A 16971-nucleotide genomic window follows, 5' to 3' on the forward strand; every position below is an offset into this window, starting at 1 on the left:
CACCACTGCACTTCAGTCTGGGCGACAGACCGAGATTCTGTCTCAAAAAAAAAAAAAAAAAAAAAAAAAGTTACATAATGCAATTATCAAATATAAATATGGAATCAGTACATCTGAAATGTTTCAAAAGTAAAAAGTTAAATGAAAAATAACGTAAAATAGGTATTTTGCCTAGGGAAGAAAAACATTTGTATCCTCAGAGAAAGAAGATACTAAGTCCACAGAAAAAGAATAGAATCTTATAAAAATACAACCTAAGCAAGGAAGCTCTTAGAAATGTACCACATAGGCCAGGCGCGGTGGCTCATGCCTGTAATCCCAGCACTTTGGAAGGCCAAGGCAGGTGGATCACCTGAGGTCAGGAGTTTGAGAGTGGCCTGGCCAACATGGTGAAACCTCGTCTCTACTAAAAATGCAAAAAAATTAGCCAGGCGCGGTGGCACTAGCCTGTAGTTCCAGCTACTCAGGAGGCTGAGGCACGAGAATCACTTGACCCAGGGAGGCAGAGGTTGCAGCGAGCTGTCCAGTCTGGGTGACAGAATGAGACTCCATCTCAAAAAAAAAAGAAAAGAAAGAAATGTACAATGTAATTAATAAATTGGATAAAAGGGTTAGAGCTAAGGACAAGGAGATCTTTCAGAAATGTCAGCTGAGCAAGAAAACAAAGGGAAGAAAACTATAAAAGATAGGGGAGAATATGAACCTAGGAGAGCCAACATCAAATAGTAATAGTTCAAAAAGAGCGGGAGGTGGGGAAGGACCTTCTGAAAAAAATGTAAAGTTATCTTACTACAAATGAAGATTTATAGTTTTTTCATGAAGATGAAAAAACACAATGAATTTTTAGAAACTTTTAGAGAAAAAAAAATCAATAGAAGCACATCACTGTATTTCAAAACAATGATAAATAGATGAAGAGATCCAAGACATAAAAAGATCTCAAGAGGTAAATAAACAAATGAAACCCAACCGGGGTTGTACAAACGAGCAAAATTAGAGTAGCATCAGCAACACTGATTTAAGACACTGGAAGATATGCCTTAAAAGTTCTGAGGAAAAAAGTTTTAACCCAGAATTTCATATCCAGCCAAGTAATCATTTAAGAAGAGAGAGAATAAAGAAAACTTCAAAGATGCAAAGGCTCAGAAACTATACTCTTAGTGACTCTTCTTTAGAATGTACAAACAAGGGAGTAAACAAAGAATGGGGAAGACATGGGAGCCCAGGGCCTGTGTAATTTATTAATTAGATCAAGACTCATCTTCATAAAACTGACTTGAACGACTACAACCTCAGTTATTAGGGTGCATAAGCAAAGAATAGTGAAATTAAAAAAATATATATTCTGACCAACAGCATGGAAATGAAGAAATCTGTCACTGCCGGGTTCGGGGTAAGGAAAACATTTTTCTCCTGAGAATTTCCTTTTTTTTCCCCCCACACCCACACTGTGTGTAATTCTAAGAATTTCTAATTACAGCCAGCCTATAAGGTAAACACTAAATCAACATCTGACAATACTAGGATACAGTAAACTAAAAGTCTGCTTCAGTAATTTCTGTGTTGATGGCACCTGACAGAAGCAAATGCAAAATACCCTTTGGAGGCTTGTTCCCTAAAACCAGCCTGGCAGATTTCATAAAGCCCTGGTGAACAGGCTCACTGTCTAAAACTATAAAATACAGGAGGACACCACCCACAACAAACAAGAGCAGGCAGAAGAAAGTAGTAAAATAAGACATCAAGAACATCAGATGATGGAATTATAAAATATAAATACAAAATCAGTATACTTGAGACATTTAAAAAATAGGTCGGGCACAGTGGCTCACACCTGTAATCCCAGCACTTTGGGAGGCCCAGGCAGGCAGGTCACTTGAGCTCAGAAGTTCAAGACCAGCCTGGCCAACATGGTGAAACCCTGTCTCTACTAAAAATAAAAAAATGAGCCAGGCGTGGTGGCATGCACCTGTAATCCCAGCTACTTGGGAGGCTGAAGCAGGAGAACTGCTTGAACCTGGGAGTCGGAGATTGCAGTGAGCCAAGATCACGCCATTGCACTCCAGCCTGGGCAACAAAGTGAGACTCCGTCTCAAAATATACACTCAAAAACATTCATGGAAGACTTAAGCAAATGCAGAGGCATACCATGTTTATAAATAGGCAGACACCATAAAGACATTTTCTCCCAAATTGATTTACATATTCAAAGCAATTCCAACAAAAACACTGACAGGTTTTTTTGGTTTGTTTTTCTTTTCTTTTTTAAAGAGATGGTGGCATCTCTCTGTGTTGCCCAGGCTGGAGTACAGGTGCTATTCCCAAGTGCAATCATAGCACATTACAGCTTCAAACTCCTAGGCTCAAGTCATCCTTCTGCCTCAGCCTCCTGAGTAGCTGGGACTACAGGCAGGTACCACCACACACTGCTTAAGAGGTTTTTAAAATGGACTTTCACAAGATAATACATTTTAGTACAAGAGTGAGCAAAAGGTGAATGGCCAAGGTTTGTCTTGGAAAAAGAAATTTTTTAATAAAAAAAAAGGAGCTAAGGGTCAAGATCAGTTGAGATAACCTTGAAGATGACCAAGGTATATGTAGAGAGGGCAGTAAAATTATCTTAATGAAGAAAACTTACTGCTTATTATAAAGCTACTAAGAACAGTCAAAAAATAGATAAATAAAAGGAGAAAAAACTACATTAATATAAAAACATGAAAAGACAGCTCTCTAAAATGTAAAAGTGTATCCGTTATCTATTGCTATGTAACAAATTACCTCAAAAATTAGTAACTTAAAACAACAGTAATTCTCACAGCTTTATTGAAACAAGAATTTGGGAGGGACCTGGCAGGCAGTTCTGGCTTAGTGCCTCTAAGAAGGCTGCAGTCAAGATGTCAGCCAGGACTGCAGTCATCTGAAAGCTTGATTGGGATAGAGAATCTACCTCAAAAGTGGCTTTCACATGGCTCGCAAGTTGGTCCCGGGTTTTTGCAGAAGACCTCAATTTTTCTCCATATGGCCTCTTTAAAGGACTACTAGAGTATCTTTCACAGAATGGCAGCTGTTTTTCACCCAGAATGAGGGATCCAAAGAGCAAGGAAAAAGTTGTATATATGCCTTTAATGACCTGGCCTCAGAAGTCACTATTAATTCTAATATATTCTCTTGGTCACAGAGACCAGCCTTGAGCAACAGGACAGCAACCATAGAATGGTGTGAGTAATAGGAGAAAAGGAACAAGGGGCCATCTTAGAGGTTGGCTACCACACCAAGCCATAGGCTTAGAATACATCTTCAACCTAAATCATCAACAAAGGATCAGTATACAGAATTTGTCAAGAATTCTTGTAAATCAAAACAGAAAATGTAAGCAATCTAAAGAAAAACATAAAACACATGGACAAATAATTCACAAAAGGAACATAAATAGCAAATAATAAGCATTCAAATGTACTCGTTAGTACCATACAGTGCATGCCATTTACTCATCACTGGGGAATAGGCTTTAAGTATTTTTCTAAAAATGGTATATTTATGTTCATCCATCCTTGTTCTTTTTCCCACTTCCCCTTGAGTCCAATGGCAAGGAATAGAAGTGCAATTTGTGGCCAGAGACAAGAGGTTAATTTACCTATCATCCTGAGCGCAATCTCTGAAGTTGGCTTAGACAGCCATAAACATGAAAAAAAATCAGTAAATCTATAGTGAGCTATTTTTAAAAGTTTAACTTCGGTTAATAAGTACTTTCTTCATTTTTACATTTTATTGATGGGAGGCTTTTTCTGAACTGTTACGGGTACTCCAAAATGCAAAACTATAAATGTATAAATCTGCCACCTATTATTTTATGATCTGACATTCTTCCCGCTAGCCCAAAGACTCTGAGACATTATCATGTTCTTAATGTCCGTTAACAGAGCAGGGCTTAAACTTTCTGGTCTCAGGACCTCTCTTACAGTCTTAGTTATTGAGGAACACAAAGAGCTTTTGTTTAGATGGGGTATGACCATCAAATATGTTTTAAATGTATTTTAATTCATTACAAAATGAATTAAAAATGAATCTTAAATTTTAAAATGTTAAAATGACGTTTATTTTATTACTAGTTTTGTTTGTTTTCTGAGACAGTCTCACTCTGTCACCCAGACTGGAGTGCAATGGCATGATCACAGCTCACTGTAGCCTCAACCTCCCAGACTCAAGTGATCCTCCCACCTCAGCGTCCTAAGTAGCTGGAACTACAGGCGCACACCACCACACTCGGATAAATTTTTTATTTTTTGTGGAGTCAGTGTCTCACTATATTGCCCAAGCTGGTCTTGAACTCCTGGGCTCAAGTGATCCTCCCACCTCAGCCTTCAAAAGTACTGGGATTATAGGCATGAGCCACCATGTCCAGCACAACAGGTTTAAACAACATTTTTTAAAATCAGAAATAACTGTATTTCCTAAAACAAAAAAATTAATAAAGAGTGTCATTGTGCTAAATTTTAAAGATCTCTTTAACATGTGGTTTAATAGAATATGGCTGGATATATGCTTCTGCATTTAATGTTTTGATACATTGTTTCTTTGAAGAATATAAAGAAAATCTGGCCTCAGACAGCTAAGTATCTAAGAAAAGGGAAGAGCAGATTTTAATAGCCTTTTCAGATCACTGTGTGGATATTTTTATTTGATAAAACACAAAAACTTAAGAAGTATATTTATTTTTTAAACATCAGTTGCAATGTGGCATCTCAAACCTTAACAATAAACTTTACTACTCTCTTGCATTAAAATCTATTTATTGGCTGGGCACGGTGGCTCATGCCTGTAATACCAACACTTTGGGAGGCTGAGGTGGGCAGATCAACTGAGGTCAGGAGTTCAAGAACAGCCTGGTCAACATGGCGAAACCCCATCTCTACTAAAAATACAAAAATTAGCTGGGCGTGGTGGCGTGTGCCTGTAATCCCAGCTACTTGGGAGGCTTGAACCCAGGAGCCCAGGAGGTGGAGGTCGCAGGGAGCCAAGATTGTGCCACTGCACTCCAGCTTTGGCAACAAAGCAAGACTCCATCTCAAATAATAAAATAAAATACAATCTATTTATTACTGCTCTGTTTTGCACTTAACACCATGCATTGGTCATTTAGAATATATTGCAATAAGCTACGCAGATCTTTGAAATGTTGACATTACACAGTATCAAAAAAATTCACGTTCATTAATATCACCACCAATCTCTTCAGAAAAGTCTTTAAATACTAAGAAACTGACCAGCTCATGGCAGCAAACACCAATTTTCCAAAAATTCTAATTTTCATTTTAAACCTCGATTTTTATCACTGGCAACATATGTCAGTTGTTTTCCTGGAAATGACAGGCTCAATTCATTCACTTTTGAGAAAATGGCTGCCAAATACCCACGCCTAAAAACCATAGTTTGTCAATCATTATTTCAAGTAAAAATAGTTTTCTATGAAAAAAAGCAAATTCAGCTTGGAACTCAAAAAACTACACAAGTACTTTTCTTGCACTTTCGTAAGCAGCAGAAGCATTTTAGGCACATTTCCCATTTCATCACACAGAGCTTTAAAGATCAAAATTTAATATAGTAATTGTTACTGTTTCATAAAGGATATTAAGTGACAATGGATAGGTTTATTTTTGTTTTTTCTCTAAATGTGTGAAAGTAAATATGCAATGACTTGTAGTATGGCTTGGAGCCACTATCTTTTTTTTTTTTTTTTTTTTTTTTTTTAAAGACAAGGTCTCATGCCATTGCCCAGGCTGGAGTACAATGGCACAATCATGGCTCGCTGCAGTCTCGACACTCCCTGACTCAGGCGATTCTCCCACTTCAGCCTCCTGAGTAGCTGCGACTACAGGCACACACTACCACGCCTGTTTAATTTTTCTGTATTTTTTGTAGAGACAGGGTTTCCCCATGTTGCCCAGACTAGTCTCCTACTCCTGGACTCAATCAATGCACCTACCTTGGCCTCCCAAATGGAGTCACTCACCACCTTAATTCATGCAGAGGTGACAGCAGTTTTATCCATCATTGCTTTTGCACCGTTAATATAAATGTCAGCACAGTGAATAAGGTAAATATTAAATTAGTGTAATTATGAAAATAGTTTTAAACTTGTGCACCTCTAAAAGGGTCTCAGTGACATGGTCACTACCTTAACCCCCACCCAAGCATTCTGTGGACCACACTTTGAGAATCACTGCTTTAAGGTATTCTCATTTAGGACCCATTGAGAGCAGTATCTATGAGAAAAGTAAAAGTAATTAAAGTCCCCCAACTAGGGCTATTGATGTACTACAAATACTAGACATTATAAAGGCTTAGGATTTAGGACATTAGTTTATAAATTTTTACAAGTTCTAGGTAACTAGAAAGATTCGGAACTCAAATGATTTATCATGCATGCTGTACACATCAGTAGACGTCAGAAAAGCCTTTAAAACCACAATTTACCCCCCTGCCTCTTCTTTCTGTTTACTGTGAGATACAGTCACAAAGGCAATGGGGGGACAAATGAAAAATCACCGAAATCACACTACTGCAATTTATTGGGGGCTTCCCATGTAAGCTCCCAATAAATGCACCTTGCAACACATTAACTCTCTTAATTCTCACAAAAACTCTATGACATAGATATAATTATTACTCCCAGTTTACAGATGTTAAGTAACTTATCCACGGTCATTCCAGTACTAAATGGCACAGCTCAAAAATCAAGTCAGGTAGTTTGACCACAATGCTAGACAGAAGTTGTTAGGAAGTATTTTAGCAATCTCGGATACATCTTCAATGACTAGTTGTTGGTGCAATACCACATGATCATTCAAACACTCAAGCTTGTTTCTGTTGAAGAGGACAGTCAGAAAAAGTAGAGCCTAAAAAGTCCCCAAACCAGTTAAGTCACACTGAGGCTAGAACTGTCATACAGTATACACACTCCAGGGATAAGAAATTCCAAGGGCTCAAACAGAAGACTCCTCAGAGTGGCTCAGCATGGTCTGTGATAAACAGAAACACTATGAGGAAGTGCTTTTCACACTACACTCAAGAAGTTTTCCCTCCCACTTACAAGACTGTTGCCATCTCGGACTTTTCATAGTAAGTTTTTTTGTTTTGTTTTGTTTTGTTTTTGAGACGGAGTCTCATTCTGTCACCCAGGCTGGAGTGCAGTGGCATGATCTCAGCTCACTGCAACCTCCACCTCCCAGATTCAAAGGATTCTCCTGCCTCAGCCTCCCAAGTAGCTAGGATTACAGGCACCTGCCACCATGCATAGCTAATTTTTGTACCTTCTGTAGAGACAGGGTTTCGCCATGTTGGTCAGGCTGGTCTCGAACTCATAACCTCAAGCGATCTGCCCGCCTCGGCTTCCCAAAGTGCTGGGATCACAGGCATGAGCCACTGTGCCCAGCCCATAGTAAGTTGAAGAATTCAGTAACAGAATGATTCTTCCATGGTGATTCCTCTATTACTCCCCACAAACTATAAGGACATTAAACGTACGTACATACAGAATGTTAGCATAAAAGACAATAGAATCATAGAACCTAACAGGATAGGAACTCAGCCTCTTCACAGTGCAAAAGACCTGGAGAGACTTCCTAGGTTCCTTGTCCAACGGTTACATAGCTACTTAATAGCAGAACCCAGGCCAGGCGGTGCCTCACGTCTACAATCCCAGCACTTTGGGAGGCCAAGACGGGCGGATCACTTGAGGTCAGGATTTCGAGACCAGCCTGGCCTACGTGGCGAGATCCTGTCTCTACTAAAAATACAAAAGAATAGGTGGGCATGGTGGCAGGCACCTATAATATCAGCTACTGGGGAGACTGAGGCAGGACAATCACTTGAACCCAGGAGGTGGAGGTTGCAGTGAGCCAAAATCACGCCATTGCACTCCAGCCTGGGCGACTAGAGCAAAACTCTGTCTCAAAAAAAAAAAAAAAGCAGAACTCAATGCAACTTAATACCAATTCATTTCTTCAACTGTATCATTGTGCCATCTCACAGGTAGCCTCATCTCCTTCAAGAGTTCATCTGAGAGTTTGTTCAGATGCATCAATATGATTCCTATTTAAAAAAAATTTTTTTAGAGACAGGGTCTTGCTATGTTACACAGGCTGATCTTGAACTCTTGGCCTCAAGTGATCCTCCTGCCTCAGCCTCCTGAGTAGCAAACCTGTATTTTTATTGATAAAGTATAAAATTTTATATATCCACTACTGATAGCTATTCTGCCTCAACCTGAAAAAGCATCCCCAAAACAATCACAAAAGTACTCTAAAAAGCGCACTATTGAGATTCAATATTAACTAATTTATCTACTTTGATTCTGCAAATACTCCAATGGTAAAGAGATCATACTTTCTCTTCAAAATATTTAAATCCATCTTCCTCAAAGTGTGGTGGTACCAAAAGCATCAAAATCACAGGGCACCTGTTAAAAATGCAGGCACATGGAGTCATCACCAAATCAACTAAACCAGTCTCTGAAGAAACTCCCAAGTTAGCATTTTAATAAGCTCTCCAGTGATTCTTATTTACTCAAAACTTATTGAACAGTATTAGTGCAAAATGAGATGGGTAAGTAAACAAAAATAAACATTTTGGATTTTAGCTGTGCTACAAAGAAAAAAAGATGATGTATGAGAGAGCGACCTGGAGGACTACTTTAAAATGAGAAGTCAAACTCTGAGGAGACATTTGAAGTGAGAAGCCCTTCATTCAAGACAGTGGTTCTCAAACTTAAGCGTGAATCAGAATCACCTGGAGAGCTTGTTAAACAAGACTACTGGTCAGGAGGTCTGGAACGGGGCCCAAGAATCTGTATTCCTAACAAGGTCACAGATGCTGCAGATGCTGCTAGTCCAGGAACCAACACTCTGAGAACTGTTGATCTAGAGAGAGCAGCCAGACAGTGTGAATAAATGTATTAAGAGAAATAGGAAAAACACCAGTTAGGAAGGAGGGCATTATACTCATCTTTGTTTCAAAATCACTGGAAAAGACGGTGAATTAAAACCACTAGTTATGATCTCCAGACCAGAGAAGATGATACCTGAGGTTGATCAGTAATATCCTATATTGTTGAATCATTTCTCAGTTACAAAGTGTTTTCGCATTTATTATTTCCCTTATTGAGATATAAGTAAACGACTATTAGCTACATTTTAGAAGTAAACTGAAGGACAAAAACAGTATGAATTTCCTTCAGCGTAGAACAGTTAAGGAGCTGAAATATGTCCCCTAACACCCAATCTAGTGTTCTTTCCAGCACAGCTTGATCTTTTTAAAGAGCAAAGCAGAATGGTATATAGGAGGTTAATACTGACAAATTACTTTCCAAACTATCTAAAAACACAGTGGATGGCTGGGCACGGTGGCTCATGCCTATAATCCCAGGACTTTGGGAGGCTGAGACAGGCAGATCATTTGAAGCCAGGAGACCAGTCTGGCCAATTTGGCAAAACCCCGTCTCTACTAAAAATACAAAAATTAGCCAGGCATGGTGGTGTGCGCCTGTAATCTCAGCTACTAGGGTGGCTGAGGCACAAGAATCGCTTGAACCTGGGAGGCAGAGGCTGCAGTGAGCCGAGATCAAGCCACTGCACTCCAGCCTGAGCAACAGAGCGAGACTGTCTCAAAAAAAAATTTTTTTTAATAAAAAACATGGTGGATTCCAGACTCAATTTGTTTTAGATATTCATTGACAGCAATATCACTTAAGATTGACAGTATTTGGTTAGTCCCTTCCACTTACTCATCCTCCTTCAAAAAGAAAGGATAAAGAAATGAAGAGGGGATTTACATATTATTCTCTCTCCTTCATAAATTTCAGATAGCCAATTTCATAACCTCAGTCCCTCAGCCACATCAGTCATACATAATCTGCATCTCTGGGTTCCCTCTAAATCTCTTACCTAACCCAGGTTCCCACAAGAACACTGAATCCTATGGGTCTTACTATGCTCATGGGTGCACAGACCATGAGCGGTTATTCTCTAAACACCCATTAACCATTAGTAGCTTCTCCAACAACCAAAGCCTTACTCTTAACATTCTTACCTACATGTCCCAATAATGCTAGAAACCCAAAACAACCCAAACTGAAAACATTTTATCCTCCCTCCACCCCAGGCCTTACCCTCACCCCAGCCTGCTTCAGCGTCTGAATACGTATTAATAGCATTGCCATTCACCAAATAAAAAATGTGGAATTCTACGTTTGTCTCCCTCACACTAATTTCAATACAATCCCCCCGTCCTTCCACTCCCACAGCCACTTACTAATAGTTACTACTATTAATATACTAGCTACCATTTCATTAGTAACTACCACGTACTAATTACATATTTTATCTTACTTCATTCTCTCAATAACCCTGAGTTTATGTACTTTTTTCCCGTTTCACAAATGAGAAAACTGAAGCTAAGAAAAGGTCACTGCCCAAGTGTAGAAGATGGCAAAGGAGATTTCCAAACCCTACCGTTCCCCCAAACCAAAATGCTTCATTCTGTAATACCTGATACCATTTCTTTACTACCCATTCCAAATGTTAATTTCTTACCTAGATTACTGCCAAGATTCTCCTAACTGGTCTCCCTGTCTCCAGCCTTGCCTTCCCTCCTCCCTCAAGTGCCCTAAGTGATCCTTTTGGATCAGAAATCTGATCCATTTATCCTCTTGATATAAAAACCCTCCAGGGACATCCTTTAGTCCACAATGTCCAGGATACACTCTACAGGATGAATTCCAAGCCCTTTAGTACAGGTCCACAATCCCTTACCTAGAGTTCCGAAATTCAAAAGCTTTGAAATTTTATTTCTTTTTTCATTAGTTTGCAACAGAATCCATTGTGAGTGTTGGGAGGTTATTTATTGTCTATTTATCCCATTAGTGTGACATTCATGTGTTTCAATGCAGAAACATTAACGTGTTTGATACAGAGTTAATTCAGACCCTGATAAAAGTCTCACATAAGAGACCTTGCCAGAAAAAAGAAAAATCCCAAAATATTCTGAAGTTCAAAACACACCTGGATCCCAAGAGTTTAAGAGACTTTGAAACCTTTATCTATTCAGCCCATCAATCCCATCTAATTTCCACCAATCACCTTACACATTCTTTAGTTCCAGGGATGTAGAAGGGTGCCCTGTGCCCTGAATACCCTCCAACCCAGTGAGGTACTCATTCAAGAAACCTGTTCATGGATTTCCTTTCCTGTGAAGTTTCCCTGACCTTTCCTCTATTGGGCCACAACCATTGTACTGAATACCCTCCTCCACTGTTGCAAGTTATATAGGTTTCCCCTGTTAGACTGTGAATGAAGTCTTCACTGAGTACTTTATTCAATCCTAGCACAGTGCCCCAACACTAGGGGCTCACTAACGTCCAATGAGCTAAAACAAATTCATGCCCAGCTTTCCCTAACTCTCAATTTCCTTCAAAGTTCATTTCTCCTTCATCCCCAAACCTTAGGATTTTCCCTAACCATGCAGTCCGCTTTCCGAGTTTCTCCTTCCCAATGTCATCTTACAATTTTCTGTCAGGCGCCTTCTCTGTACCCCAAGCCCTCCAACATATTTTATCCACCTCCTTTTAATCCATAGTGCTCCTCTCTCCTATCTGCGAACAGGCCAAGTCCCCTCCCTCCAAAGCAATCCATCTTCACTGCCCTTACCTCTTACCTACTCCCTCAACATCTCGCTGGCCCGGGCCCTTCCAGCCAAAATGCTTCTCACTACGTGTTTCCCAAATCCCTCTTCTCTCACTGTATGGGTCTGCCAGCTGCAGAACCAGTGCTCGGCCGGGTTCTGCACATCACAAACCTCGCAGCCAGCGTCCCCTCCCCCAGCCTCTCGCAGCCGGCACCCCTCCCTTCATGCTCCCCTTATCTCTTGCGGTCCAGCTTCTCTGGAAAGTGTCCCAGGGGCGAGTCTTTCACCTTAGAGACCCCTCAGGATCGCGCCTGTCCGAACAGCCCCAGGCCCCAGCACCTCCGTCCCCAGCTCCTCTAGGGTTGCGCAAATCCTGCGCGGCCCAGATGCCAGACAGGGCCTCCGGCTCACCTTGCTGGATGTCGCCGTTGCTGCCCCCCGGGATGGGTACGCTGAGCTGGCGCTCCGGCTCCGGCAGGCAGCGCAGGCAGAAGGAGTGAAGACAGGGCAGCAGCTTGGGCTCCGCCTCACGCCGGCTCTGCAAGCTCTGCTGACACACGGCGCAGGTGTCCAGGAGCGAGGCTGGCGGTCCAGGAGGCGGCCCCGCCGAGGGACCCGGAGCGGGAGCCGAGGCTGGAGCTGGAGCCGGCGTCGATACCGCGCCCCCGGGAACTGCAGGGCCCACTGAGGCCGCAGGGGATGAAGCAGCCTGGGCAGAGCCCGAGGAGGCCGCGGCCACCCCCCCGTCGTCGGGCCCGGCCGCGCCGCCCTCAGCGCCGGCCCTGCCGCCTTCCTCCTCCTCCTCCTCCACCAGCACCGCGGTGAGAGGCGGCTCCGCCTCCTGCGCCGCGGGCCCGGCGGCCCCAGCAGTTACCGGCGCGCTGCCGCTGCCCCCGCCGCCGCTCTCAGCCTCGCCGCCGCCTTTGTTTTCCGCCATGTTTTCCTCTTTGAACCCGCCGGACCGCCCCGCGCCGCCCGCCGCCCGCGTCGCCGCCGCCGCCCCCAGCCCCAGCCGCAGCCGCAGCAAGAGCGGCAGCCGAGAGCGAGCGAAAGAGCGAACCAACGAGAGCGCGCGCGCACGCGGCGCCCCCGCCCTCGCGTCGCGCGTTTGAAGGAGGGCGGTTGCGGCACGCGCACGTACGCACGGACGTCTTCCCGAGGGAGGCGGGAACTCGGTGCGCGGGCGCGGAGCGGTCGGGTACTCTCGAAGCCAATTCCTTGCGTCAGTGCCGCGGCTCTTTAACCCGAAAGGAGCTTTTAAAGCCAGAGGCGGTTGACGCTGGGTTGCCTGTGGCTGGGGTTGGTTATGAATTCCGATACAGCTGTGGTGCGTACGGAAGGGTGGAAGCCGGACCGGTTCCGGTCGTTGCGAGCGTGTCCCGGGCGTCTTCGCGGAAGCTTCACCTGCCGGGCCGGTCGATCGCCGGCGCCTCCTAGGTCTCTGCTGTGCGTAGACCAGCCGCGTTCCTTTGGGTGGCTGTGGAGCACTAAAGCGGGGCTTTGTTTTTCTGTTTGTTTTTGGGTTTGTGTTTGTTTTTTGTTTTTGTACTGAGGATCTACCAGAAATAGGCTGAAAAGACCGAGTGAGGAAGAAACTCTTTAACAGCTATTTTTGGCATCTTGAGGTGATTCTCAGGAGTTGCTACGTATCAGAATCAACGGAGGAGTTTTTCAAAGCAGAGATGCCAGGACCAGTCCCCAGACCTGAATCAGGAAGTGAGGGAGAGAGCCGACGGAGGGGGAGAAGTCCCTTCAGCTGATTCTAATGTATGTCAGTTTGGAGAGCCACGGATTGTAAACAATACTGCGTCCTTCTGAGGTCCCACTTTAAGTGTCCTGGTTTGAGCTGGGTGACAAATGCCCTTACAACAGTGATAGTATAAGCTTTCAGGCCGGGCATGGTGGCTCAAGCCTGTAATCCCAGCACTTCGGGAGGCCGAGGAGGGCAGATCACTTGAGGTCAGGAGTTCGTGGCCAGCCTGGCCAATACGGTGAAACCCCGTCTCTACTAAAAATATAAAAATCAGCCGGGTGTGGTGGCGGGCGCCTGTAATCCGAGATACTCAGGAGGCTGAGGCAGGAGAATTGCTTGAACCCGGCTGGAGGCGGAGGCTGCAGTGAGCCGAGATTGCGCCACTGCACTCCAGCCGGGCAACAGAGCGAAACTCCGTCTCAAAAATAAATAAATAAATAAAAGCTTTCAGAAAGTTGCCTTTTTATTTGGGGAAAAAAAGGTATTTGGAGGATTTTATGTAGTGCAACAACTGTTTTAGTGTTAAGATCATGAAATGCTCTCCTGTTAGTGTTCCCAAGAAAGGTGCTGTAAGTCCTTAAACCACGTGAAAACTTTTTTTTTTTTTTTTTTTTTGAGACCTCGTTTATCGTCCTGGCTGGAGTGCAGTGGCGTGATCACATTTCACTGCAGCCTCGACCTCCCAGGCTCAAGCCGTGCTCCTCCCAATTACCTGGGACCGTAGGTGCAGGCCACCACGCCTTAGCTGATCTTTTTTTCCCCCCCTTGCCTTGAAGAGGCTGGGGTCTCACTATGTTGCCCAGGCTGAAGCTCCTGGGCCTGAGCGATTGGCCCACCTCAGCCGCTGGAAGTGCTGGAATTACAGGCACGAGCCACTGCGCCCGGCCTCCTGAAAACTTTTAAAAATTTATTCAAAAATATTTCCTGACCTCTTTATTGTCATAGTGTTTTAGATATACACTGGGATTACAAAACAGAGGCGCTCCCTGCATTCAAGGGATTTACAATCTAATAGAGAAAGATTGAGAACAGATATATGCCAGGGAGTGGTAAGTGCTGTGAAGAAAAGAGTAAGTGGGGTAGAAAGGATTAGAGGTGACTGAAGAAGGCCCCTGTTGATCGGATGAAGGAACCTGTCTTGCAGAAGAGCAGGTAGCGGAACACATAGCAAGTGCAAAGGGCCTGAGGGAAACTGATTCTTGGCTTGTTAGAGGAAGAGTCAGTGTGGCTGGAGTGGCTTGAACAAGGGAGAGAATAGTAGGACATGAGATAAGAGAGTTATTAAGGGAGCCAGGTCATGTACAGAAATGGTCTTAAATTTTTTTTTAACTTTTGTACCCTTTAAAAGAATTCTGTAAAGCTGTTTTATTGCCTCAAAACATTGTAAGTTGGCTGGGCGCGGTGGCTCAAGCCTGTAATCCCAGCACTTTGGGAGGCCGAGAGGGGCGGATCACAACGGGCGGATCACGAGGTCAGGAGGTCGAGACCATCCTGGCTAACACGGTGAAACCCCGTCTGTACTAAAAAAAATACAAAAAAGTAGCCGGGTGAGGTGGCGGGCGCCTGTAGTCCCAGCTACTCGGGAGGCTGAGGCAGGAGAATGGCGTAAACCCCGGAGGTGGAGCTTGCAGTGAGCTGAGATCCGGCCACTGCACTCCAGCCTGGGCGACAGAGCGAGACTCCGTCTCAAAAAAAAAAAAAAAAAAAAAAACACACACACACATTGTAAGTTGACTAAATTTTTTCAGAAGTTTAAATAGTTGCAGAATGTAATTTGTGACATTTTGTAATACTGACATTTTAAAATTATTTTAAATAGGAAAGTAAACACTAAAGTGGCTTAATACTATCCATTTTTTAAAGTATACTAAAATGTATTTTTTTAAACATGAAAAAGTGTTGGAAATGTTTTAATGAGATGGCTGGGAATCTTCCCCCTTCCCCTAATTAGTTTGAGTAGGCATGAATGCATATAACATTGCTAGAATGAGATAAGGTCCTGTATCAACTCCATTTTTCATTGTCACAGACTTAACTCTTGCATTAAAAGCTATATATGTATACATGTGTGTATTTACACACTCACATATATGATAGATTAATTCCCTTAAAACTACACTTTTATGTATCCCTTGGAAAATTTCCCTTCACTGAAGTACCCCAGGAGTACTCATACCCTAGCCTTAGGACCACTGAGTCAGATAGGAAGCCTTGGATGGGTTTTGAGCAAAGACTCAAAGCAGAATTGTGGGAAGAGTCACTGTGGCTGCTGCTTAGAGGAATCACCTATAAAGGGTCAGTGGAATAAGGAAGACCAGTTAGGGGGGCTAATAGAGTAATAACTCGGTTGGTTGGACCAGGTTGGAATCTGTAAAGGTGGTGAAAAATACTGGCGTATAAATCATAAACACTTCTTTTCAAATTCACTTCAAAAAAATAAGTTAATGGACTGAATTTCTCAACCAAAAGTTTTGCTTCCACGAATTTTCTTAACCTTTTGATGCCTGCTACTGTTTGCCTTTATTAAAATCTAGAATAAAAATGTTGTTTTTGAAAACTGTATAATTTGTATAGGAAGGAAACAGCCCCGTGAAGTTCACTGTGTGCTCTGAGAAGGCAGTGCCTGGAGTATAGCTCATGAAATAGGATCATTGAAACAGACCCAGCTACATCCATGATTTTCTGTGGGAGCCCAGAAATCTTGCAGGAGAAACTATGAAATAAGTCCACAGATGAGGCTGAGATATGATAATGCACAAACCTGTCTAATAGACTGCATAGCATGGGGTTCAGTATGCCCTGGGACAAAATGCTTGGTTTGAATCTGGTTCCATCACCTACTAGCTATGTGATTTAGGGAAACTTACTTAGCTTGCCTCAGTTCCCTCAGTCATGAAAGGGTGTTTGCTACGGTAGGACCTACCTCAGGGTTGTCTCACAAACAATATTTGTAAAACGTTAATAACAGCACCCAGCGCATGGTGAATATGGATGTTAAAGTAGACCCAGAGTTCCCTGAAGGAAACAGAACTGGCAGGAGAAACCCATGCCACTGAGAAAATTTCAAGAAGAGGAATCATGCTGTGACCCGAACTGAGCAGCAGATATAGGTAGAGGCTGTGTCCAGCCATTTTCCTGACCTAGGCTACTATCCCTTCTTCCTCTGGTCTGAGCATTATCAGAAAAACACTAGTTCTGAGATAATGGAAAGAGCTCTTAGTAGGTTCATAGCAGTTCTGCTATAAAGAAAACTCCTCTAAGTTGCTGGTAAACAATAGAGGAAGGAGTTTTCCAGTTGTCCAGAAAAGAGAAAGGGCGTTGGAGGTGAGTGACCCAGGTAGGTAAGCAATGGTGAGAACATGGTGTGTCCATCAGCTGGACACAGGAGGTTAGCAAAAGCAAGGCAGTAGCCGAAGAGTAGCTTGAAGATTTGCAAAGGCTGGTCTGCACCTTCTGGACAGAGTAGCCATGCTGAACAGCAGGAACAGAAGAGTACATGAGAACCAGCAGAAGGATGCTGAGCTGCAGCTGAAATCTGG

At 43.1% G+C, this 16971-nt stretch overlaps 1 protein-coding gene across 2 annotated transcripts in view; it reads right to left on the reverse strand.

The window, feature by feature from the left end:
• TRIM33 (tripartite motif containing 33) overlaps positions 1–12734 on the reverse strand; it is a 119726-nt gene extending 106992 nt beyond the window's left edge. For both annotated transcript variants that reach the window (XM_030935866.1, XM_030935867.1), the window contains exon 1: positions 12091–12734. In XM_030935866.1, the coding sequence (XP_030791726.1) occupies positions 12091–12616 (526 nt within the window). In that variant the 5' untranslated portion in view covers positions 12617–12734. The remainder of the gene's footprint in view (positions 1–12090) is intronic.
• Positions 12735–16971: the final 4237 nt, after the last annotated feature.

The sequence above is a fragment of the Rhinopithecus roxellana genome, chromosome 8 (genome assembly GCF_007565055.1).
Source record: "Rhinopithecus roxellana isolate Shanxi Qingling chromosome 8, ASM756505v1, whole genome shotgun sequence".
NCBI classification, from domain to species: domain Eukaryota; kingdom Metazoa; phylum Chordata; class Mammalia; order Primates; family Cercopithecidae; genus Rhinopithecus; species Rhinopithecus roxellana.